At 40.2% G+C, this 26,756-nt stretch overlaps 1 protein-coding gene across 1 annotated transcript; it reads left to right on the top strand.

The window, feature by feature from the left end:
* The first annotated feature begins 1,514 nt into the window (after positions 1 to 1,514).
* On the top strand, positions 1,515 to 25,988 carry LOC146325211 (protein Wnt-2b-A). The gene is made up of 7 exons (XM_084721084.1): positions 1,515 to 1,553; positions 5,896 to 6,000; positions 8,360 to 8,999; positions 12,674 to 12,894; positions 18,780 to 19,057; positions 20,842 to 21,106; positions 24,687 to 25,988. The coding sequence occupies exons 3-7, from the start codon at positions 8,818 to 8,820 to the stop codon at positions 24,914 to 24,916; spliced, it is 1,176 nt and encodes a 391-aa protein (XP_084577210.1). The 5' UTR covers positions 1,515 to 1,553; positions 5,896 to 6,000; positions 8,360 to 8,817; the 3' UTR covers positions 24,917 to 25,988.
* The last annotated feature ends 768 nt before the right edge of the window (positions 25,989 to 26,756 follow it).

Below are 26,756 nucleotides of genomic sequence, written 5' to 3'. Positions count from 1 at the left end.
CGTGAGCTTGACACAGACCGACAAAACACTGACTCTGGCTCACAGAGACGAGAGTGATCCAACATGTCTTCAAAATAGTACACTAAGAATGTGTCCCTGACTACATCCAAATAGGATTTGGGTGATCCTCATTTCATCTTAAATGCATTCACATTTGCATTCTCATCTATCCAGCCCTGATAACATTACCTGAGATTCGTTTTAATGTCAGGTCTGACCTGAAAGAATAAACTCTTCTGAACTTTTCTCAAGGAAAAGCTCAGCTCATGCAGCTGACACCAACTCCACTCAGTCTGCCTGAAAACAACATAAAGGAGAAAAATGTGAAAGTAAGGTAAGGTTTATGAGACTAAACAAACACCAAAGAGGCTTAAAACTTAATCCAGACCACAGTTTCCTGTATGTGTTACATACACTAATCAAACCATAAACATGCACATGCAGACAAAACAAATATTAGCACTTGAGTTCTGTTCCTTATGCCCTCTTTGATGAGATAGCCAGCAAGATGCCTCTTTGTTTTTACCATGTGGACATGGATCATTTTGTATCATATTGTCTGTAAATCTAGCCTTCACTTTTCTGGGAAATATCATGCTCAATGACAGACATTTGTATAGTGAATGTGCAATCAACATTTACTTCAAAATCACAAGGTAAGGCAAAAAAGTATTTCCACTGCCAATAAAAGACTATTGAGAAAAGCTTTATGTTTGAACCCCAAAATATAGAAATCTATTACAATTTCACAACCTTGTTCAACTATTTTGAATCTGACTGGGAAAATTGGGAGGAGTTAAGTGATATATTAGGAAAAAGCAGGAGATATATTAAAACTTTCTTATTTTCATGTAAAACAATTATGACTGTTATGAGCTGTAAATGTTGTCAGTGGTTTTTGACAGAATGGCATTATGAGAAGATTTTGCTGACAGGATGTTATGATTACAAGCATCATCACCCTAATAAAAATAACAACAATAATAGTAATAATAATATAATATAATAATAATAATAATTCTTGCTTTCATTTGCATGTACACATTCATAAAACTAAAACAAATGGTTAAGCTTGTGGGGATCCACATTTTAACCTAATGGGAGGGGTGTGCTTAAATTTCTGTCAAGTTTCTGTTTTGACTGTGGTCCATCCTCCAACACGAGAAACATACCTGACATGTAATTATAAAGCTTTAATGACACTTTTTCACTCAACTCCTGAATAAATGAATGAAAAACACATGCTCCCACACATGGGTAGCTATTCTACAAATTATTTCAGTCTTGGTTAACAGGGTGACTCAATCCCTATTCTCTTTAAAAAAAAATCAAAAGACAGGCGAGAAGTATTTACTGTTTCAGAGTTCAATTCACTGATTCACTATTCACTATGCTACCTCAGCCAGTCACCATGTGACCAGCTGCCCATGACCTGCAGTGTACGTCACACAGACAGTTCCCTACTAAAACAGGAAACTACTCAGCACAAACTCAGTTCCACCAAGAGGGAGCAAGGAGACACTGTGCTGTATAAATGACCAGCATCCATAGAGGTAAATTTAAATTTGGATACTTCAAAAATATTGTGCTCGTTAAAATCTAGATCTTGTAAGTGGAAAAGCTAATCAAAGCAGTCAGATTAAAGTTCATCCCAGTCTATTTCATCTAATATGGATGATGTATGCCTGATTATTTCTGTCTGTGACTGTTTGTATCATTGTCCCTGTCTATGTGCTGTCAGCGAAGCATGCCTGTTTTTTCCTAAGAAATGTCTGAGATGTGTTAAACGTCAAAGAGGCCATACCGCTCCGTATATCCCTTTGATGTCATTTCTATCACCTGCTCTACAGTGCGTGTGTGTCTGTGTGAGTGCATTCGTGTATGCATGCTCCAAATCTGTCCAGCATGACGGCATCCTCCAGTGACCCAGTAAACATGCTATTATAGAGTTATCACCATCACATCTACGGATACTTAGTTTGTTCACAGGAGCTATAAAATCTATTAATGACAGCCTATCCTGGGGATAAAGAAAGAAAGGGTATGCAGAGCTTAGCCCTGTATAAGCCAACCGTGATGTAATATAAGGGTACATACTATAGCAGCAGTTATGGATTTGTGTGGGTGAGCATTTTTTTGCACCTGCACAAGTATACACCTTCTCTCAATGTACGTGCCTTGGGCTGCACAATTTGCATCTGGGGAAAGTGGTTGACAACAGGCCCCAACACCTTCTCTGAGTGCTAGCCATTGCCGTTTCAGAAGCTTCTGGAGTTCCACCGCCGCTTTGTTTGTTCAAGGCACTTCATCTCTGTCGGCAGATCTAAATTTACAGGACAATAAATTATCACAGATCTGGTTCTCTGGCTAGCACTCATGTGCATGCGCACACACACATGCACATGCACATTGGGGCTTGTCTGTCCCTGGAGGACAGTGTATTTTTAGGGTCTGTGTTGTATTCTGACCTTTCATTAGCTTTATAGATAATGCTACTGGATTTTCAGCTGATTATTATCTAAACAGCCACTCAGGCCTGGTCCTTTTATCCTCGCAACTACTTAACATGCAGAAATTCTGACTGTATCAAATCCATCTACAAAAAGTTGTCATGCAAGAATTTAAATAAAATATCTAAAATGGAAACTGTCCTTATCAGAAAACTGAAATTCGTCATCTGTTTAAACACCAAAAGTTGAGATGGAATTCAAAATGCCCTTTTAATCTTTGTAAATCACATCTCTGGTCATCTATTGTGCAAAACTACAAAAAAAAAAAATCCATTCCTTGCATTCTTATATCAAAATCTAACTGTTTTCTTCCTTAAAACAAAATATGGCCTGTTTATGTAGGCTTGAACCAACCAATTTCAACCAATAATATCAATCAGTCTTCACTTTTTAGCAGCACAGAGCTAAGATTAACTAGTTAAAAAGCTAGCAACAGTGTGGTATGTCAAGTTATGACAGCCACTCTTCAACATTCAAATCTAATTCCTCCCAACAATTAGTCCTGTCCGCTTATCCTGTTTCACTTGGTAGTATGCTTCTGTATGGAGGGTTGATAGATAAGTGCAATTTCATCTAGACTTTAAAACGACCAATGTTCACGTTTTCCTCAGCAGTGATCTCTTTTAGCCATATGTGTTATGGCAGTTGTCTCTGAGAAGCAAAGATGGAAGTAATGTGACATTGTCATTCTACTGTAAAACCTCTTAAGAAGAAGATTAATACAGATGGCTGGGCTTAAAACATCCAACTTTTACACTGGAGACTGCAGTCCTCCAACTACAGTCAACCCCGGTTTCTTTTGGGCATGATCCTGATCCTGATCCTGTCAGTACCACTGACACATAAAAAACAATCCAGTTTTAGATTAATGAGTTACTCACAGACAGGATTTTACAATTCAGGAAAGTTGTCACAGATGGGTGGGGTGAACCCATAGCTCAACAGGTAGAGTGCACACACCATGTAGTAAGGCTCAGTCCTTAATGTCTGTTTTCTTCCAGCCTGGGCCCTTTGCTGCTTGTTCTCCCCAGTTGTCACTGTCAAATAAAGGCAAAAATCCAGAAAAAAAAATGTAATAAAATAAGATATAATGGTGGTAACTATTTTATCAACAATTGCAAGGAAATCAGCAGAATCCTTACATTCATAATAATGTAATGTAATCTATCAGGAATGTGTGCTTATGCATAAGTGATTGGCTAACGCAGTGCCTTGCCAAATGATGTCACATTGCGGCAAAAGTTTGCCTGGTTCAACTTTTTAGACTTTTTAAAGTCTGTCTGAATGTGGTCTTAATCACAGCTATAGATGTGGCAGGTTAGAAGTCGGTCATATGAATAATTTTGATGACTTATGATGATAAGGGAAAGATCGGGAAACACTCATGATGGTCCTTTAATAAAGCAGTTAAGTGAGTTTAGTGAGTTTATTATTTAGGCTGGAGCAACTGCTATTACTATGCAATGTCAGGTCAAGTCAACTTTATATAAGCTGCATTTCTACTTCATGGCGCGGCTTGACTGTACTCAAGTTTGAGACTTTGTTGTTTGCTGATCGTCATAGCGACGCTATTGCAGCAGACGGGAAACAACACACACTGTAAGCTACACCGTACATTTACTGCCAGACTGACAACGTACACTGCTCACCTTTTCTGCTCCACTTGAATGCACTGACACTCTTTGTCTAACTGTCTCCTTCAACCACACACAGAAAGGAGCTACACTATGATAACAGAGGAAATGAAAGAACCATGTTGTTGATATGTCCCCACTTCTTCAGTAAACTACAATGTGATTTTGCAGGCTGCCATTTTTGAGTGAATAAAAAAAAATCAGTCACTTTTGATGGTTGCTTAGCTATTGAAAAATGCTGGGTTTTTGCAGGACGTCTCATGTTGCACAACCAACGCTGCACTGCAGTGTTTTCACGTCACCTTTTAGTATCAATTCAGTTCGCTTGGAAACTCGACCAAGGTGTCACCAAAACAAGTACTAGGTACCAGGTACTAGGCACCATCACTAATGGAAAACCAAAAAAAAGTAAGTAGGGTCAAGCCTTTCCATGGAGTGGAAATGAAGCTTTAAATAGCCCAGTACCAAAGATCACACATTTGCCTCATGGGGCTGTATAATCTCTACAGTGTACGACCCACGTCGTACGACATTATGTTGGAGCTTCCTAACTTGCTTCAGTTGAATCCTTTTTTGTCTTTGTCCTTCTTCCACCTGTCCCTTGTCCATGTTCCCTCAGACCTGCCCAGTGTTGAGTTTGCGCCTGTGTGTCCAATCAGTATGGGAACTTGGCCAGGTCTGACGACAGGCTGTCCTCCCCGCTCCAGCCTGCCAGGGTATGGGAATACATGCTGAGCTCATCCCAGGACTGCCTGACTGGTGACAGCCTGCGGCATAATCCCCACAGGGGACACATTACTGGGCCAATAGTCCAACTCTTCCACCTTCAGCGCATGCCTCTGGCTTGCCCTTTATTCATTCAGCTCATTCTCTTCGGCTCCCTGCAACTTTCCTTTCAGAAATAATCCTGAGTGATTATAATGTATCAACACAGAAATCAATTGGATTAGTCCAAAAACCGCTGCCTCTGTAAATCTCACCTTTATCCCTCCTTCACCCCAGAGCAGCGTTTAAACATAGCAGCCCCTGTCAGTACTTTTCCTCTGAGGAGATGGTTGCCAGATTGGACCTCGTACATCAGGGCAAACTTTTCCTCCAACTGACAAGAAGGCGCTTGACTCTGTTATTGTTTATGAGGAGAAAGCTGGGGTCAAGTTCATGGGCTGGGAGAAAGACACAGCGAGAGAGAAAGTCTGGTCCAACTCCAGCCCCATGAGGGAGAGCATAACTCAACCGTGTTTGTGCTTCCCTAATTCCTTTTGATTTAGCAGAAAATTGTGAGCTAAGCTGGAGTGCACAAATATTCACCAGAGCTTTGCTTCTTTGCCTCACCTCACGGCCTCTCGCAAAACCTGTGCCCACTCTAGTCTGTGTGCGTGTGTGTGTCCCATTCTGACAGCAGCCTAAGCAGAAATACAAATGTCTCTAAAAGGAGATTAGCTTTAACAGCAGCTTTGGCATAAACACTAGAGCTCTTTTCTCAAGCTTTTGATGAAATGGCAGTTTGCGACAGCTATAGCTAATTCTAATAGTTTCAATTCCGATAGGGATTTTCCTGATTTGTTTACTTGTTTGTTAGTATTACTGGGTCAGCTGAATCAACTGTGGTATTCTTAATCCAATATCGCAAACTCCACAGACGAGTTCAAGTCTAGGCTGAGTGTGAATTGTCGTCCGTAAACAAGCCAAGCACTCGTTTTTGAGCTTGTGAAAGGTCTTTCAGATACTAAAAGTAGGTTTTAATCTGTCAGGAGCCATACGAGGACAAACAGAAACATCAGAGATTTGATGATGGATGACAGCTCACCGTCAAGCCTGAAGAAAACCTGAAGACGCACACAAGCGTGGGAAGAAAGGTAAGGATGGTCGCTCTCCAGGGACAACGTACAATGTGTGTGTGTGCACGCTATATTCGAGCGCTGTCTCAGCACTCACTTTCTTACACATGTGGTTCATATTTAAGCCATAGTGCTGTTCCACTGGACGATCTTGGCTCTGTTCACCCAGTCCCACATTCCCTGCTTTTTTCTTTGACTTTCATTTCTGCTGGGCTTTGAGTTGTGTGGCTGTCGGCATGACAAATATTGAAAATAAGTATTTGTTAATAATATTAACATAAACAATGTCAAAGATATAACTTCATCAGGGACAGCACACATTAATTAATATTAACATGATGTTCCAGATATAAACAGCAGACTTCTTTTTATCTGCTGTCCTTGGTAGAGGTGCACACAGACATCATAATCTGTATTTGTTCAACAAACAAAATTATCTGTACCTCTGTTTGTATGTGTTCAACTGACAAAATTATATGTATCTGTGTTTGTATCTGTTTAGCCAACAAAATTATCTGTATCTGTTCTTGTATATGTTCAACCAACAGAATTATCTGTATCTGAACTCGAATAGAGGACCAGAAGTTACTGTGGTTCACACATTTAATTTAGAAAAGGTTTCATTTTCTCACCCAATATTCATTAGCAATGCAATTGTTGTGCCTACAAAGTATAATAATGATTGAATATCAGCAGATAATTCATTAAGAAATATATTTCCACCGCCTCCTGCAATCTTTATCTCTTGTTTTTAACTTAACAATTTTATGAAGTGTCTGAAGCCCCACATCATATCTCTTTTACCTGGAGGACATTGAAAAATCTAAAATGAAATAAATAAAAAAAAGTTTTATTATTTGCATCAGAAATAGAAATTCTACATTTGAAATATACAAGTATATAAAATATCCTTCAGTAGAAGAAAATAATCTTGGTGCATTAAATTAGTGTCTGATTAAGGTAGATGCAAAGCATTTTAATTATGGTGAGGTAATCGAGAAGCTGACTTTTTCTGAACAATAATGAGCAGCTTTGGATTGAAGAAATATCTGTTTCTATTGCATTATTTGTGTTTTCCCCGAATAACATCTTCAGATTTGGGTGCATACAGTAATACAGTAACATCAGTAAAATCTGAAAGGTGTAAAAGGTGTATGTGAGGACCAGAAAAAAGTACAATCTTATACACATAATATATAATATATATATTATATATATAATATATGGGAACTTATACATATATAATGTATACATTATAATGTTGATTCTAATTATTAATAACTGTCAATAACTATAGATGGTAGAAAAAGTAATATTTTAAAATTAACAATTGCATCTTCAACATTTTCAATCTCTCATTATGTTTCTACATATAAATTAGTGGTTTTCTTCAGTTGCCAAAAAAGCACCCCACTCCACACTCTTTTTAAAATCAATCAATAAAACAATGACAGCAGAAGCAATGATTAAAAAAGGTTTAAGGTTGAATTTTAGGGGAATTAAGATTAGCATGATACCATCAGCAAATTCCTGTTTATTTTCCTTACATAAGTCATATTCATTTAACCTAGTTTAACTCCAAGATATAGTTTTCATGATGCCATAATTTTAAACTTTAATACAATAAATTATATATACCATGGCAAAAAAGGAAAAAAAAAGTCCTTGGCACACAATTTAAGATTTTTCTCTCTTTTTTAAAAATAATATGAACAACCTGCACATGGTGCTGGTACAGTAAAAGTCAATGAACACTCTCTGGCTTTGATGAGCTGCAAGCCAAATTTCAGGTAAAACAACAGAGACAGAACTGAGGTCTTGAATGAGCACTTCGATCTTTTTTTAAATAGCTTTGGAACTTTTGTGTTGTTTTGAAACATGTGGTAACATTACTCCACAGTTTTCCCCTGGTCATCCATGCCCCACCTGCAGTGGCTCTATGACCCACCAGTGGGACACGCCCCATAGTTTGAGAACCACTGATCTAAATTATTAGATTTTGCACCATTTTCCACTGAGAATGGAAAAAGGCCCTTTATAATTCCTTTATAATATGAAAACCCACATTTTCCTGTGATCTAATTATCCAGTTTTACTGGGCTGTAAAATGAAGGCGCCATCATTGGTTATAATAATTTCTGTCTGTGGTTACAGATGAACTCCTCACATTAGGACTTTCTCGAACTCAACAGCAGCAGCATCTTTCACCACAGTACACACACACACACATACAGAGGAACGCACCTCTCTCCGTGCATCCCTCTTTAATATCTCCTTCCTAGTCAAACTCTGTAACCCCTGTATCTGCCCAATGGGCGAGAGTTGCTGTCAGCAGCAGCCCTCCCTCATCTCCCCCTCCTCTCTCTCTCTCTCTCAGCTCTGACTGTGTTCACAGCGCACTGATAAAGGAGAGGTCCGGTGCAAGCATCCGACCCAGCACACAGTCACACAGCCGACAGAACTTCAGCCAACCTTTGACTCCAGCTGTGATTCGGATCTTACTTCTGCCTCTGAACAAAGCGAAAACCCAGGGATAGGTGTTTGTGGAGCTGACTGGAGAGGTGAAACAGAGGACACTTGTTGCTCGCCCCGTCAGGTAAACCTCCTGTTGGCAGTGCTCAGCGGAGAGTCTGGTGCGCACATGGCACCGCAAACGCGCTCCTCACACTCCTGACAGTCGCGCTATCAACATGGAGCCACGCACTGGATAATGAGATCTCTCTACTGAATGGGTGTTTAACCTACTTCACATCAAACCTTGTCTCATAAAGTTGGGCATCTTCCTCTGAAAACTGATTTATTTTTTTCCCGGGTGGTTAAAAAAAGCGCACAGCCATGCTGGGTTTAAACAGGATTCTGAGCCTCCGGACATCCCAGATTCGGAGCTGTGGTTCGCCGGGAGCCAGACTCTCATCCCGGTCTTCTTCATGCCAAAACCCCGGGGCCAGTTCGAGGATTTACTGTGCGTGTCTGTTGCTGCTGCTGGTGGTGACGCCACGGGCGGACTCTTCGTGGTGGTGAGTAGTGACTGCATCCATCACATCTACAGGTCCACAGTACCTGACTGCCAACATGATTTATGACAGCTAAAGACAGCTAACTAATTATTATTATTATTATTATTATTATTATTATTATTATTATTATTATTATTATTATCTAACTGTAAAAGGACGGTAAGGAAATGCCCACACGATTTGAACATTCATCACTGATTTTAATCATTTGAAGCGAAGCTGGGACTCCTGCCGAGGTTTGGATCTATAGTTACAAACTTCAGGCATTCAAACTGCCAACAAATTTAACTTATGACGGTTTTTTTAAAATAACCACTTTCCAAAAAGCAAAAGCAAAACCTGGTCCAATTAATGCGGAGCAGCGATTTTCCAGCAGCAGAGGGACAAGGCCATTATGAGGGGTTGAGGATTTCAGCTAATTTATTATCGCCGACAGCGCCTTTCTGATCATTGATGTTGCTGGAAACATTTTAGACTTTATTTATTCTTGTTTTTATTTGTGCATTTTTCCGCAAATAATCCAGACACACTTGGGTTTAATAAGAGAGTTTCATAGGCTATTATTTGTCACGAATGAGTGCGTTGCCTTGTCATTTTTATGGGGAAATGACTGCAAAGAAAAACTTTAAATGTGTTTTTCTGTCATCATTTAATCTGATTTGCCTCTGAGGGAAAAAAAAGTAGTTTAATAAAAAATTATGGCGGATTAATAAATTTTAAGTTAGCGAACTAGATTCGAGCTTCTTAAGGATTTTGTTTCTAAAACGCATTTTCTTGGTGTCAGTTTGTTGGCCTGCCACATTGAGCAATAATAATAGAGCGATAAATGTAATTTATGTCGGCGCTGTTGGCTGAACGCGTGTTCAGCTCAGCTGGAGCCTGTATTCGACAAGGCAGAGCAGTCATTAATTCACCAGGTACCACACACACGCACACACACACACACACACACACACACACACACACACACACACAGGCTACACGCAGAAATTACTTCACTAAAATACCCCAAAACCAGCCATCTAGAGCATAGGTGAGGGGTGAAAAAATATCTCATTGCCTGCGCAATAACATACGTGAAAATGTCCATGTGTGTGAGTGTGTTTATAGGAGAAGTGTCTGCGTGTGGGCGGGTATGGGGGTGATGGAATGCCTAATAGTTTGTGTAGATTAAAAGCAGTTATGGGGAGTAGTGGGAAGAGTGTGTGTGGAGGCTTTGGCTGGGCATTATTGGCTTTGAGGGGAATTTAGTGTAGGAGATACAGTGTTTTAACTGTTTATCACATTTCTGTAGGTGTACAGTTAAGTGGTGATATGGACAGATCTGGAGTTTTAACACCCTGGAGGGGTTGCAAAATGATTGTGGGATGTTCCAGCCATTAGAGAAATGTGTAAAAAGCATTTATAATGTAATATAAATGCATCATCATACATACATTTTATAATAATGTTTTTTTTTCTCCAAATATAAAGAACACCCGCAGTTTTTGGCAAAGCTAATAGGAGAAAATCAGTGTGCATACCTGTGCCGTAAGTTTGACTTATGTTTGTTGTGTTCAATTTGACCCTTTACTTAAATTAAACTGATCTTGATGTGCATTAAAGGGACAGTTCAGATCATTTGATGTATTGTTGTAGGAGGTACTTGTTCTGAGCTAAGCAATTAACTGCTGTATAGTATTTTAGTCCACCTAAAAAAATCAGTGTACGCTATATTTAAAATGTATTCACAGCTTTACCTTGCTGTGAGACAGCCCTCTCTAATGGTAAACTACTATTATGCTTTCTCTCACTCAACCAGACTCCATAGGCAAAATCAGTAATTTTACCTTGCAGAACACAGGAGTTGGTGGTTTCCTGCTGCCTAGATCTGTTAGTTTGTTTATGTTACTGTGTGACTCTGGTGAATCCATAATATCCTTTTATCCTTGGAAGTCACACAATAACACACAAACAGATGGAGGCTGCGTGAAACTAGCAGCTCCCATGTTCTGCAAGATAAAGTGGCTGATTTTGCCTGGAAAATAAGTGTAAGAACATGTAATTTCTAGACAGTTTCTGAGTTCATTTTGTCTACTGGATGTAGTGAATGTGCGCAGCATGCGTAACATACTGAATTCACCACTTGCACACATCTCTCAGCTGAGACTGGAGAGGACGGGAGGAAGTGGAAGGGGGACAAAGATATCACCAATCGCCAATGGATGGGCTGATGATGATCATTTGGAAAATTTTAACATAGCAGCAGAGTAAAGTGGTTAAAATATTCTAAATATAGCGTACATTAAAGTGATTTAGATTTTTTTAGGCGGACCATTTTTGAGCAGCTAAAATATCTTTAGTTGTTGGCCCTGTCCACAGTGTTCACTGTTTAGCTTCCATGCTGGCACACATCTCTGCTTCTCCAAACAGGAAGCATGCTGACCATCATCTACTGTAGCTAATACACTGATTATGGATAAGCACCTCATACAATCCCATTTCAAATAATCCAAAATATCCCTTTAAGTCGCTTATTTGCTTAAGTAAATTTTTGAGGAAATCCCAAGACTAAATTAAAATGATTTCTGACTGATAATGCTAGAGAAATTAAAAGATTATTTGTCTTTTTTTTTAGTGTTTCTTGCATGACCCAATATGGCTTGAGAAGATGACAGGGGCAACAAGAGGCCAATGTAATACAGGAGAAGTTGTGGCTGTATAATCAGAAATCAATAGAAGCCTTCCTTGTTTGTCTCCCACTTGTCTTTCTTCTGTGACTCACAGTAGAGTCGCAGTTGGGCTTTACAGCATGTTGTTTTAGACCTGTGGATAATGATTTATTATCCTATAAAATCCACAGGTCCTCCTGACTCTCAGAGAGAAAGAGAGAGAGAAAATTAAGTGTGAATTGCCGCTCTGGCTCTTTCCTTTGATGAGCACTCTGTTCTTATTCCTCCTCTCTTATCCCACTCTGGGGAGTAGAGAGCCTCCAGTCTCCATCCTCTTGCCCAGCCTCGTAAAAAACACGACCACACAGCTACACGCTCCCTGACCTCCCCTCAGTGACCCGCCAAAGCCCCGCAGCCACCGGGCTCACGATTAGAGCAGCATTTATCTTGATAGGACACTGCAAGAGTCTGTTTTATTAGGCTGAGGAGAAAGACTGGAAGAAGCATGCAGGAGAGCTGTGAGTAAGATGAGAATGCAAGCGAACAGGCAGAGGACAGAGAGGAGCAGAGTGAGTAAATGGGGTCTTAGTTTGACAGGGTTATTGGAGGCCCCAGACTGCGTGCTCTGATTTGTGACGACATGATTTCAACTATCCCATTGGGGAACATTTAAACACATACACACGCAGGTCTTGTGGGGAGAGGTTAAGTGCTTATTTATTTGGAGAGCGAAGTAAATGGTTTCCACTCCCCTCCTTCTTGCAAACCTTAAACTGTTAAGTGTAGTGAACTCTGACTCACAGAGGACTGTTACTGCCGCTCTCCTTCATGCCACTCACACCTTTGAGTGTGTGTGTATCCACATGTGTATAAACCTTCCGTATGAGGGCACCTGTGTACTAATCAATTGCAATCACTGCTGTGCTTCGTATTCTGCACATGAATCCTTCTAAAAGACACAAGTTGGTGTGGATCCAGTTCAAAACTAGAGGTTTCTTGTGGCTTTTTTTTTTTGCATTTTAGGTACATTGGTGCGCTGGGGGCCCGTGTGATCTGCGACAACATCCCAGGCTTGGTGAACAAGCAGCGGCAACTCTGTCAGCGTTACCCCGACATCATGCAAGCCATTGGTGAGGGCACTAAGGAGTGGATCAGAGAGTGCCAGCACCAGTTCAGACACCATCGCTGGAACTGCAGCACACTGGACCGCGACCACACCGTGTTTGGACGTGTCTTGCTACGGAGTAAGTCAATGTGTGTGTCTACATGTACGCCACAGAGTGTGGGAACTGAGCTTGAATTTGCTACTATCTCCCTCCTCATTCTCAACCTTCTTCTTCTGCACTTTTACTGCCTTATCTCTCCCTTCTCCTGTCTGTCCTTCTCCCTTCGCTCTGTTCTTTCTCTGATCTCTCTGTCTCATGCTCACGTATGCTGGTGCTCCGTGTTTATAGTCGCTAATGGACTGTTGCAATGCCTTACGCCTCGTCAATAAACACACGGGCTTCGAGGCATGGGCTTGTCGTCATTTTGTTTTTCCACTCCTGCCAGACCTCTCGGCTGGGTAACAGATTTATGCTATAGACACATGCATACTAAATGAATGTTAACATACATATTTTCCAACTATATGCGTAGCCAGTGCATGTACAATTCCTCTTTATAAAGGATTTTATAACTGCACACAGTCTGACTTGAATATTGTCCATGAAGTTCTCCATCACACATTATTTTGCAATGATAATGCAGTAGCTAGTCTAGTCTTTACTAGTCTAGTCTAGTCTCGTATGGATGCACTGATGCACCTGTGAATCACTGACAGGCATAGGTTTCATTTTAACACTGGTGGGGGGACACGAGTTGATGATTCAGGAGTCCTCCCCTAGTAAAATTTAAAAGTCAAACATCTAATATCCTGCATACTGGTTACTTTTATGCCCCAATTTGTGTCTTTTCTGCATCAATTTATGGTGGAAACCCAAAATTCAGGCACCAGTAGGCACAATGCAATAAGGCTCTCAGGCATTCTGTAATGCTTTCAAATATACATCTATTATTTAACACTGCTGCGTGAAATTATATGCTATTTGTAAATTCAGAATGCCGTCAGCAAATCACATGGCGCCATTCTTTTGACTATGTTGGGAAATATACTATGTAGTAAATGCTAAATTAGCTTGTCTGCTTCTAGCTTTGCTAGCTAGCAAGCTTTAATTATAGTCAGGCAACATTACATTAAGATCAGCTTGCAAACTAGCAAACAATACCTCTGTCCTTCCCTCTGGCTCCTCCATGGTTATCATAGTTGCTTCTTTTTTTCTGTTTTATGACATATTGCAACCATTGCTTTTAAGGTTGCATACTGCCACCACCAACTTCACCAGTGGAATTGTTGCATCACATTCTACCTTTCAAAATAAAAGTCCTTTGTGACTATAATGTCATGCATATGTTCTAAATGTTGATGGGGACCTGCCTCTTATGACCCCTTGAAATCTACACCATCCATGCCGTATGCAGTGCAACCAGTAGAGACTGTGACAATGCTCTCTGTGCCTTTTCTTGACTTTGTAGCTTTTTGTGCAGGGCACAATAGTAAATGCTTTAGTGTACCTGAACTCAGGTTGCACAAAATAAAGTGGTTGTTAGGTCATACTTACAACATAGTATCTGACATCACTGACTTTCCTTGGCTTATTACTGTCCCTCATCCAGCCATCCTAAGCATGTGCGGGGGCCAACGATGCATGGAAAAAAGTAGCAGATATGGAGATAGAGGCTGTCTGTGCGTGTGTGTGGTGCAAAGGAATAAACAGTAATGTAGATGTAAATATTTAGAGAGATATTCTCACTGTCAGACAAACAGCACAGGTTTGAATGATGACCAGCAATGCCCGCCTCCTCCAACCTCCCCCACATACACCCCCTTAACAGCACCCACTGCCCCGTCTCTTCTCCCCAGAGATGGAATGGGACATTCCAGTGAATACAGAGCGAGCAGGTTGGATCACACAAATTCTTCTGGCTCAAGTTGGTTCAGATAGCTTTGCAGAGTGAACATCTATCTTGTTTTCAAATAGTAAAGCACCCCACCCTTAGTTATTTATAATCAGTACTTTATGAGTTAGTTTTGTGATGTTATTTTGAAGTGGTACTTGAGTAGTTCCATTTCACGGAACTTTATCCATCCACTCAGAGGGAAATACTGCTTTGCAGGACACTGTATTAAATTCGAAACCAAATTAATGAATGTAAAATGTATGCATTATTATTTATTCTAGTATGCAGGTTATGCAAAAGTTTGCTACAACATTTAAATACTTCTTACAACTTGTTGTGGTCAGGCTATAACAATTGCATGTGTGAGCATGGTTAGAAACAGAGAGAGTTCAACAGACCCAAGAAACAAATGTTCTATTATGCACATTTTGTTAACATGCGACTGTGAGCCAACATAATATAAAACAAGATTAAATGTCCTACATCCTGTTTACATAGGCTGTATGGCGAAAGCAGCCTCTCCACAGCAAAGCAGTTTAAATCCTCCATCAGCGTCTACAGAGGACTGAAGTGAGGATGTGATCGGTCACAGCATTGCTATGTTGTAAACCATGTTTTGGCAGCACTCTGAAACCAATATATAGATGCTTTTAAGTCACAGTTACGGTGCTGAAGCGCAGGTGAAACATGAACCATCATGCCACCTGTGTAGATTGATTAAAATATAAGCTAAGGCTGGTCAGTATGGCCAAAAAAAAAATGTAATCTCAGTTTTTGTCTTAGAGACATCAGATACATGTGAGCAGGATGACTGAAAAACACAGGCAGAGTTAGCATTTCAGCCTGAGCATCTGGCTTTCTAAAGGAGAGGTCAAGAAGGGTCCAAAACATAAAGCTGATTCACTGGGGAGTATGAATATGCATAACACATTTTATGGCAGTTCTTTGATTATTATTTATCATACCTACTTCTGTGTGTTCTAGACTTGGGCGATATGTTAAAAATTTCCAGCCACTGCCAGCCCATCAACCAGTGATTCCTGATGCATATTGTCCCACCCTCCCACCTCCTTCTGTCCTCCCGAGTCTCAGCTGGGAGATGTGCGTGATTGGCCAGCTGGCTACTTTAGATACGCTATGTACATCCAATAAACAAAACAAACTCACAAAGGGTCAAGAAATGAGTCATTCTTTCACCCGTTTTCCTTGTTAGGCTGGAAATATACCTGCTGCTTGACCATGTGTTTGTGTAGACAACCGGCTGTGTGGTGAACAAACTGTTCACAATGAGGCAGCTTGTCTACGCATGTTACTGCAAAACACCTCTAGAGGGCACAACAGAGAACTCAGACCATAAACTGCCTGTAAAAACAAAGGAAAGAAGACAAGGAGTTTTGGTTTTCCATCATCTTCCACCGTGCATGTAGAGAGTGGTCTCAAGCTTGTTTCCATTTATTTGTACATGTTTCGACGTCACCTTCCAAAACTGAACTTATCTGTCACCAGATGTTGTGGCAAGCATGTTTGTCGCTGTGCAGCTGCAACAAAACATCATAAAGATGAGGGGAGTTGCAGACCTGTTCAATGAGCCTGTCCTCAAAACTTTACACCACTGTTGTTGCTGTTGATGTTTCTCTGACCCCTGACCCTGTCACTGTATTCTGCCCCTACACTGCCCCTATCGGTCATATGTGTGTTGCATCTTGCGGATGCATAGCCATTTCTGAGGACGTGCACAACCGATGCTCAAAATGGACACAGGACACGTGAGACAGACGCTATGATGCGTACATGAACATGTAGTTAAAAGCAAGTACAGTGCTGTGCAAAAGTTTTAGGTAGGTGTGAAGAAATGCTGTAAAGTAAGAATGCTTTAAAAAATATAAAATGTAATTGTTCATTTTTAATCAATTTACAACATGCAAAGTGAGCGATCAGAAAAAAAACCCTAAACCAAATCAATATTTAGTGTAACCATCCTTTGCTTTCGAAACATCATCAATTCTTCTAGGTACACACAGTTTTTGGGGAACTTGCCAGGTAGATTGTTCCAGACATCTTGGAGAACTAACCACAGATCTATTGTGAATGCAGGCTGCTTCAAATCTTTCTGTCTCTTCATGTAATCCCAGACAGACTGATGATGTTGAGGTCAGGACTCTGTGTTCTTCTTTACGCTGAAGATAGCTCCTGACATTGGCTGTATGTTTGGGGTCGTTGTCCTGCTGCAGAATAAATTTAGGGGCCAATCAGATGCCTCCCTGATGCTATTGCATGATGGATAAGTATCTGCCTGCATTTCTCAGCACTGAGGACACCATTGATCCTGTCCAAATCCCCAACTCCATTTGCAGAAATGCAGCCCCAAACTTGCAAGGAACCTCCACCATGTTTCATTGTTGCCTGCAGACACTTTTTATTGTACCACTCTCCAGCCCTGTACAGTACAGTACTGTATATCTCTGTCCTAAACCAGAAAAATACAACTGTACACCATCTGAATCCATGATTTTCCTTTTTATCCGACTAAGATGAGCTTAATTGCTTTGTTAACTCATCATAAACCCCAGTTCATTCAAACTCAACAGAAAAACAATGTAAAACTCACCAAACTCTTCTTTGTTAAGGGCTGTTCACACCAGAAGCTATAACTATAAAAATATTATTTTCACTCAAGTGGATGGTGGAGTTATAGAGTTGCAGTCATCCAATTGAATTACAACCATTTTTCAAAATAAATTCTTATAGTTACCTTTATATTTCTTGGTGTGGATGATCTTTAAATCTTTCAACTCTTCCAACAAAGACCAACTCTGATTTGTTTGAAATAAATCCTTAATTCACTGCGTTACATTTGAAAATAGTCTGGCTCTACAGGCTGTGTACCTCTCATTCCTCCTCCAGCTCAGTGCACTAATTGTCCGGTTGAGTGGGTGTGTACTGTGCTGCTGAATGTAAGTGCATCATGGAGCAGTGGCTCTCCCTCGGCAGACAATAAATTCACCCATTCACCCAGCCCCAGTTCATTTTTCTTCTTTTTCTCTTTCTCTTTCTTTCTCCCTCCATCTTTCTCTCAAACAGTCGAGGCAGAAGTCTGCCCATATAGAGTCCAGGTTTCTGTCTATTAAAAAGGAGTTTTTCCTAGCCACTGCCAGTACGCACTGCATAGTACAAGCGCTTGCTCATGGTGGAAAGTGTTCGGTAAATAATATTATTAAGAGTATGGTTAAGACCGGCTCTATATGAAGAGTGCACTAAGATAACTTCTTTTCAAGTTTGGCGCTATATAAATAAAACTGGCTTAATTTAAAGAATTGGCTTGCTGGTGGCACAAGATAAAAAGGTTGCATGGTCTCCAAAACACCTGGATTTATGCTCTGGGAAACTTGAAAATCCACAGCAAATTAAATTGAAATTCAGCCAACAGTTTTTTAAGATGATTTGTCATGTTTCAAAGCATTGGTTCCAGATGGTTGTCAGGGGTGAACAAAATTGTTAAAAGAGTTTTCTCTCCACTGGTGGAGATATATAACATTAGTAACAAAACAGTTGTTATTAGCATTATAAATGAAAACCACATATGTCTGTTAGTTTGACCAAGTCGATGGGTTCTTCTGTCTCTTTCTGCTATTTTGATTTTTGGCGCATTCATTCCCACGGGTGCTGCAAAAAGCAACTGTGACCAAACACTATATCTAATTCTCTATGTATCTTTGGCCACACAATAGATGAGTCATATTCTAAGGAACTAAGGAGACCAGAAAAGCACAGCAATGGTAAAAAATGCTGTCATGACATCACCCTAGCACTGATTAATGGGGTATCACTGTGTCTGTATTTAAACAATTTATATGAGCAGAGGAGAGCCCCGCAGCTAGGATTATTTCCATGATAATATTTAAACAGAGCTGTCCTATACTCCACATCAGGCCTGATATGCCCCCGTCAGCTGCACCTTCATGTCCTGATGGCTCACACCCAGGCCTGGTCATGGCATTATCTGTATCTGTGTATGCATGTTAACATTTGGTCTGCACAGTTTTAAGGTCTTAGAGAATATTCTGTGTTGCATGATATGAGTAACTGTCTAAACATTTTTCTGCTTTCTCTCTCTGTCTCTATTTCTTAGGCAGCCGTGAAGCAGCTTTTGTCTACGCCATCTCCTCGGCAGGAGTGGTGTACGCGCTCACTCGCGCCTGCAGCCAGGGGGAGCTGAAGACATGCAACTGCGACCCGCACAAGCGTGGACGGGCTAGCGATGACAGAGGAGAGTTTGACTGGGGTGGCTGTAGTGACAATATCAACTATGGGATAAAGTTTGCCAAAGCCTTCATAGACGCCAAAGAGAGGACGGTCCGAGATGCACGGGCGCTCATGAACTTGCACAACAACCGCTGTGGCAGAACAGTAAGTGATTACGGCAGTGTCAACTTAACCAAATAATGACGATAATGCAGATTTTTGTTTTATTTGGCAAATATTTGATATATCTAGATCTTGGACAGCTTTAGATCGGTTATTCACATGAAATCTGTATCTGGCGATGTTATTGGGTAATGATCATGGTCCTTTGCGTTTATACCTGGTATTAATACATTCTCGTTATCTCAGATCCACCTATATTGTGATTGACTCACGTAAATGGAGCATGCAAACTAGTGGAACATGCAGAGTTAGGCGACTTATCCACTTCTTGGAACCAGACCACCCCTCAATGAGATCTGGCCAATCCCACCGTATTCCAAAATGTAACACATTTCCAAAATACATTGGAGTGCTTTTTAGGACTGTCATTTTTTATTTGAAATTCAAGCTGCCATTCAAACTAGAGATGTTAATGATTAATCATTAACCGATTAATCGCTGATAAGATTTTAACCTTTTCAAAATTTATTAACCAATGATTTGTGTACCATTTCTGTGGAGCTCATAGGCTTTGGCACAATTTGTTTTGGTTTGCTTTTTTGACTTAAAAATTGCATTAATTAAGCCTCATCTGACATCATTTTGTGCTTCAAAAATTAATGTTTCATATAATTACTGTGCCGCTAGAACTGTCTAAATAAAAGTCAAACTGAGAAAAAGTAATGTGTTTTGTATCTTTTTAATTATTAATGAATCACTGATTGTTGATTGGTAACATACTCAACTATCAGTTGAAGAAAATTAACAAAATTTACAACCCTAGTTCATACATCTGAAAATAGATATTATTAATAATATAAGTAATAATTATTAATATTTGATCTCTAATTATCTCTTCAGTTTCAAAATTGGAGTATAAGCATGTGTTTGCTGATTTTGTAAAATGGAACTGCCCTGAAATGTTATTTTATCACTCAAATGAAGCAGCAGCGGCACCATGAATGGACATAAATTTACTTGCATGCTGAGGCAAAAAGCAGGCAGGACAGGACAAAGAAGTGTGGGCAGAGTTGTAAGCACTAGGGGGAGGGGAACTAAGGGAGCTAGCATGGCTAGCAGGCTTAAAACAGTATTCCACAAGTTGAATATGAAACTGTCTGGACATTGGAGAGATGAAAAACATGAAAAACGAGGCAAAATAAATCTACGACCAGAAGCAAATACCCCATTCCTCATACTGTAAATGACTAGGGAGTAAAAATCCTCTGTGACTGCATTTACAGTGTATTTTAGAGTAGGCCAGGTGGGTGGCATTCAAATTAGTTTTAACTGGACTTTTTTTTGTAAATGTGACAGCCCTTATGCATTTTCAACTTTCATCAATATGCATTTATCCTTTTACAGTAACGATTTTCAGATACAGATCACATGTTAATACTCAAATGGGGTCTGAGATTTATGTGAAACTTTCTTTTAGGTGACCAAAGTGTTAGAGCATCCAAAATTAATGTCCCCATGTCTGGATAATCTAGAGACTTCACTGTAATCTGATTTATAGGGACTATTTTTTTGGTAGAAAAGGGTCAGTTTTCAATGCTTTGAACATCTCAAACAAAATCCTTTCACCTCTATTATATCTCATCAAATGAAATCAAAAATTACCTGCTAGACTAGATACCACTAAGTGAGAAATACACTTTCATGAAATTTGGTTAAACCAACCCTTTAAGATACATTCCTGCATTTGCACTGTATCTTTGAAACATGTAAATCCCAATTTCAAGATGGCTAAAACACACAATCCCCACTTTTCTCTATGCACCTAGGCCGTGAAGCGCTTCATGAAGCTGGAGTGTAAATGTCATGGTGTGAGTGGCTCTTGCACGCTGCGGACATGTTGGATGGCCATGTCAGACTTCAGGAAGACCGGCGACTACCTGAGGAGGAAATACAACGGGGCCATTGAGGTGACAATGAATCAGGATGGGACAGGCTTTGCTGTAGCCAACAAAGCCTTCAGGAAGGCCACCAAGAACGACCTGGTCTATTTTGAGAACTCTCCAGATTACTGCCTACAAGACAAATCAGCAGGTAAGACGGCAACAGCAGAGAGGAGGAAGAACTCTATTGAAAGAGGCAGTTTCTCATGGATGTTGATGGATTGCCCCGACTGTGTTATGTTTTAGGGGTGTTATGTGTATGTTGTGTATATGTTCATGCATGACTAGTGTGTTTGTGTGTGTGAGTGTCAGTGTGTGTGTCTGTAATGGTTGTCAGATAACACAGCAGGCCTCTCGTGTGATGTCTGTGGGAGCTAATATCCTTGTACCCTGGGGACATGGTCGTTCTGTGACCACCTGACCTCTATCAGTCTCTGTCAACACACACACACACACACACACACACACACACACACAGACACACACACATACACCCACAAAACCGCGTGGTCAGGTGAAGTGTTGATCAACTTTTCCATTCACCTGATTATTATGTTTATTATGATAATTAGGATTTCTGTTGGTTGAAACACTGTCAGACACTAATTCTCGACAATTGGGACCAAACTGTATTTTGGGTGAAATTGATTTTTACTCTTCAATTATGCTAGGAGAGTTTTTATTTATGTATGTATTTATTTTTTATTAAATGCAGATGTCTGTTCTGTCTGATTTTCTATCTTATGGAGTTGACAAATTTTTCAAGAATGGGTGTTCTGCGATATTTGACATCAACCAGTCCATCACGCAGAAGCTCTGTCCACTTCTTCCTCATCCTTGCTCCTTTTGTCTACCTCCTCTTCGTCCTCTCATCCATCCTCCCCCTCTTTCTCACCTTCCCAGTGGAATCCACAGCCTAAGGACACAAGCAGCTAATTTAAAAAAAAAAAAAAAATCACTTCTTTCTGTCTGTCACAGTCTCTCCCTCTCTGTCTGTCTGAACTAAGCATAGCTGGAGGGCAGAGTGGGCCTCAGAGTGTGAGAGCCTGTCTGTCTGTCACGCTCCACTGTCCATTTAACCCTTGAACACACACACACACACACACACACACATACACAGACACACACACACACACACACACACACACACACACACACACACACACACACACACACACACACACACACACACACAGTGGCTTCAAAGGGAGCAGTGGCTTGGGAAAGGCAGTGTAACTATAGGCCACTCTACCAACACTGCATAGTTGTGTGTGTGGGTCTGTTGTTCTATGGGCAGCTTGTTGTGATAGGTAGCAGTTCAAACAGGGAGCTTCTCACACGAAACACCAGCACTAATCTCTGTGGGGATGACATTCACATAAGACATAGACAATATGCCACTACATTAGGTAATAGGCAGACCACTAAACACTCTGCTACACCCAACAGCGGTGACTAGCATAATGCTGCAGATCAAATGTCAAACAAAATAGAGAGCTAAACTCAAACTAAACCTTCTGGTTCCTCTTCCAAACCACATTCGAAAACTGATTTGTAATAATGAAAATTTAAGGCCCAGCCCTAATACATAAACTTGTTTGCAATATATCCTGAGGTTTACTCCATTTGTCTAGACAGAGATGGTGGATTTGGAAAAAATTCTGTTTTTAGCTCTCTCTAACGAACACAATGTTCCACAAGCCCTAGATGGTCATGGGTTAATGCTGTGTTCACATCATCGTGTCAATAAACCGTTGGCAACATGTTTGCAAAGTCACCATCACTGGCAGTTATCATCTAAACAAAATCCAATATTAACACTAATAGAATCAATTCAACTATTTTAAAAGGGTGTATACACGGATTGTTTGTATCTGGTTTTCTTTGTTAACAAAGTGCTCCAAAGAAGTAAAAGCAAAAATAGCTAATTTTAGCTATTTACACGGTGTCACTATACGCTTTGGGTATAATGTCTAAACATTCCCAAAACATAATAGAGTGCTACAGCAATGAGTCCTAAAACCAAGAAATTAGTTAGCATATTTGCTCTCTGGTATCCTTGTCTTAAAGTCAATGGGTTTTTGTGTTTTGATGCCTGAAATAAGGTCTGTGGTTAACACAAGCTTAAAGAGATTTTCACATTTTCTTCTACAACATTAAACATTTCAGTTACCACCCCATTAGGGATGAAACAATGACTGGTGTCACGATAAATCATGATAAATTTGTTTAAACGTCGTGCTTTGAATAACTCACAGTCAATACTGTCCAGGATCACCTAAAGTTGGCAACAGTGCCCCAGAGGCAGACACAGCAGCAATGTGGTTTTGTTTCGTCAGTGAAAACATTGACGTCGCAAATAGTTGAGGGGCTTTAAATATAAAACTTAGTGAAATTACTTCAGTGTGTGCATCAATACTTTTTAAATATTTTCACCACATTTTAACAGGGATGCACCGATTGACTGACCAGTCATCGTCACATATCAAACTCTGTGCCGGTCACATGAGCACACAGGCTCTGCACAATGGTCACGTCATGTGCGCAGCAGACACACTGACCGTAACATCACACTCACAACAGCGCTGATCACAGCAGCACACACTCAGACACACGCTTGCATGACGTCGGTGTTAGTGATAGATTCCAAGTACAGGATAAAGAGAAGACAGTCTACAGCGAGACAGAGCAGCTGATGGTTTTACCAAACAGCGGTAAACTTACTACCTCTTCAGGCTAATGTTAGCCAACAGCAGACTGTTGTTCACAGGCTGACAGTTAAAATCTCACCTCCTGTTCTGGCTGAAGAATAAACAACATGCGTTGATGCATCTCCTCAAACATTTTCTCATCCAGACTTGTTTTACTTCTGCTACTATTATTCTCACTGCAAAGGTTTACTACTGCAATCTGTTGCATTACGTCAATCTCTGATTTGTTTACATCCTCATGAGATGTGAAATCACATCCTACAAGATACTGTGAGATTCTGCAAAATCTCACAAGATCGTGTTCCCCTAGTGCATGATATTAATATGATAAGATAATAGGGTCTGGCTCTAGTCTGGAGCAGTTTTGGAGAAAATGTATAAATTATTTAATAGCCAGTGTTTTAATATGAACATCAAATTTAATTTCACATGAAAAGTTGTAAAAATGTTTGTGAATGCTGTCAATTATAGTTCTTAGAAAGACTAAAAATCATTATCAGCCAATCGGAATTGGCAGGTCAGACCACAAAAAACAGAAATTGGAAGCAGCTGAGAAAATTGTAATCTCTACATTTAAACAATACCACAATAACACTGTTTCACCTCTATACACCACTCGAAAATTTTAAAGTTTTTTGTGTCTTAAAAAGGCAGTTGCTAACATGTGGCTAAGTCATTTGACCATAATGTAGTACTTCTATAGCCTACAGTTAGCTTTTTACTTCTTGAAATTGCATTTACAATTCAAAGATCATAAAAGTGGCATTTGTTCATTAAGATTATCTTGCTGAACAAAACATGTAAGTATCATTTACTTTTGTTTGAAGGATGGTAGATGGATTTCTAAGCTAACCTGAAAACTTCAATTAATGAAGTAATCCTTTCAACTCTAGTAAGGACGGCACCATATAGAAATGACCCACCAGTTATTGTTATTTTTTGTAGAACTGGTGGAGAGGTAAAACATAAAAGTTAAGGAAAAAAATCAGCTTTTATTTACTCTTTTGTACTCTTGCACAGGCTCCCTGGGCACGGCTGGACGGGTCTGCAATAAGACATCACGCGGCACAGATGGTTGTGAGGTCATGTGCTGTGGGCGGGGCTATGACACAACACGAGTGAAGCAAATCACCAAGTGCGAGTGCAAGTTCAAATGGTGCTGCGCGGTGGAGTGTAAGGACTGTGAGGAGGCGGTGGACATACACACATGCAAAGCTCCCAAACGAGCTGAATGGTTGGACCAGACCTGAGGACACGCCCCATCTGTCTCCTGCAATGCAACCCCACCCCTCTCCCCTTTACAGGACATCCTGTGGAACATGGCATTCTGGGAAAGTTTGTCTGAAAGTGCTCTGCGTCTCTGCCCTCCCCTGCCCCAACCTCAGTTCGTCATTGCATGGCTTTTCTACCTGTCTCTGTGAAAGCACTAGAATTCAGTACCCATCAATATGAATTAATACCCATTATTCCCTGTTTGTGAATGGCCCTGTGACTGAACTGCTGGGATCAGATGGTGATCGGTGAAACCAGTGAACACCGTGGGGTTCGGGTGGATTGGGCTTTTATCAAAGATTCAGTCCAGACGGGCCTTTTTTCTAGTGTGTGGTTCTGGGTTAAAAATGGTTTGCTGCTTTCATGATGCTTTAAAGACACATCTTTACATTAACTGAGCCTTCAAACGTATCCAGTATTATTACAACAACATCATATACTCACATAATTTTCTTTCTTTTTTGGGGGGGAGGGGGGAATAATACTTTTTATCTTCCAAAAACAAATACTTGGTTGGACATTGGGAAGTAGCTTTACAAGTGCACTTTGAGAAGTGGACATCTAAGCGTTAAGTTTGGCTCTGTGTGGCCAAACAGGAGTCCAGGCAGAGGACTACAAGGGAGGACAGACGGAGGAGATGGACAACTGATGAATAAATGGACTGATGCATCATTGGAACTTTGAATGCAACTGTAAAAAAAAAAAAAGAGGAAAAAAAGCTGTTTAAAGTGAAGTGATTTATTTAAAATGTAAAGTGTTGTTTCATTTCTCATCTGCGGATGAGACTGCACTACATTGGCTGACAAGAGGAGAGAGAAGAGCACTCCCATTATTATGATTTATACAGTGTACTCTAGTTTTCAGTGTGTAAGACTGATGAGAAGAAGGGGAAGAAAAAGAAGAAGGCCTGGATGGTCATTCAGTGACACATAACCACAACATCAGACAGATTTCACTTCTCTGCTCTCCAGCTTGCTTGTATAACATTGTGTATATTGCCTTATCTAAACAGATGTTCATAACAAAAATATATGGTGCATTAGTATGACACTGGAATCTTTGTTTTTTGTTCAGATAGACAAATATAGGTTGAAGGCCAGCAAGAAACTAGATAAAGTCCAAGGTTTGGACACACTTTCTCAAAGCTTCCATCAAAGCAAAAGGTGGGGACTTTGAACAATCGAAAATATCAAAGCAAAAAACTTTTGCACACTTGCAGGTTGACAGGTACATAGCTGAATCCTATGGGCCAACAATAAAAAGCAAAAAGACTCACACTGTCCTTGATGGTATTAAATATTTAATTGCAAGTGCAGAGGGCATAAGTCTTTTTGTCTTTTAAAGGGATAGTTCACCCAAAAATGAAAATTCAGTCATCATCTACTCACACTCATGTCGATTGAGGGTTGGGTTTATTTTGTTAGTCCACAAAACACTGTTGGAGTTTCACAGTGTTGCAAAATCTCCCAAACAATGGAAGTGAATGGTGACCTTTTTCAAATGTAAAAAACAACTGGAAAAAAAACCAACAAAAAAATGCCTCCAAACTGCTTGTCTGGCATAATCCAAGTCTCCTAAAGCCCTGATATACCACTTGCACACCGTCACAATACACACACTCAGCTCAAACAGTGTGCATGTGCACATGAATGTGGCTCCAAGCTAAGGATCTACAGTGAAGATGCAGGTTAAAAACATGGTGAAAATAACATTTTTCAGTCAACTTGGCATGTCAGGGCTTTAAGAGACTTGGATTATACCAGACCAGCAGTATGGAAGCACTTTTTTTTTAGCCAGTTGTTTTTTTACATTTGAAAA

The sequence above is a fragment of the Lutjanus erythropterus genome, chromosome 6, assembly GCF_056507025.1.
Source record: "Lutjanus erythropterus isolate fLutEry1 chromosome 6, fLutEry1.hap2, whole genome shotgun sequence".
Classification (NCBI taxonomy): domain Eukaryota; kingdom Metazoa; phylum Chordata; class Actinopteri; order Lutjaniformes; family Lutjanidae; genus Lutjanus; species Lutjanus erythropterus.
Note: the sequence above shows the minus strand (reverse complement) of the source record. Positions and strands in the feature narration are given on the sequence as shown.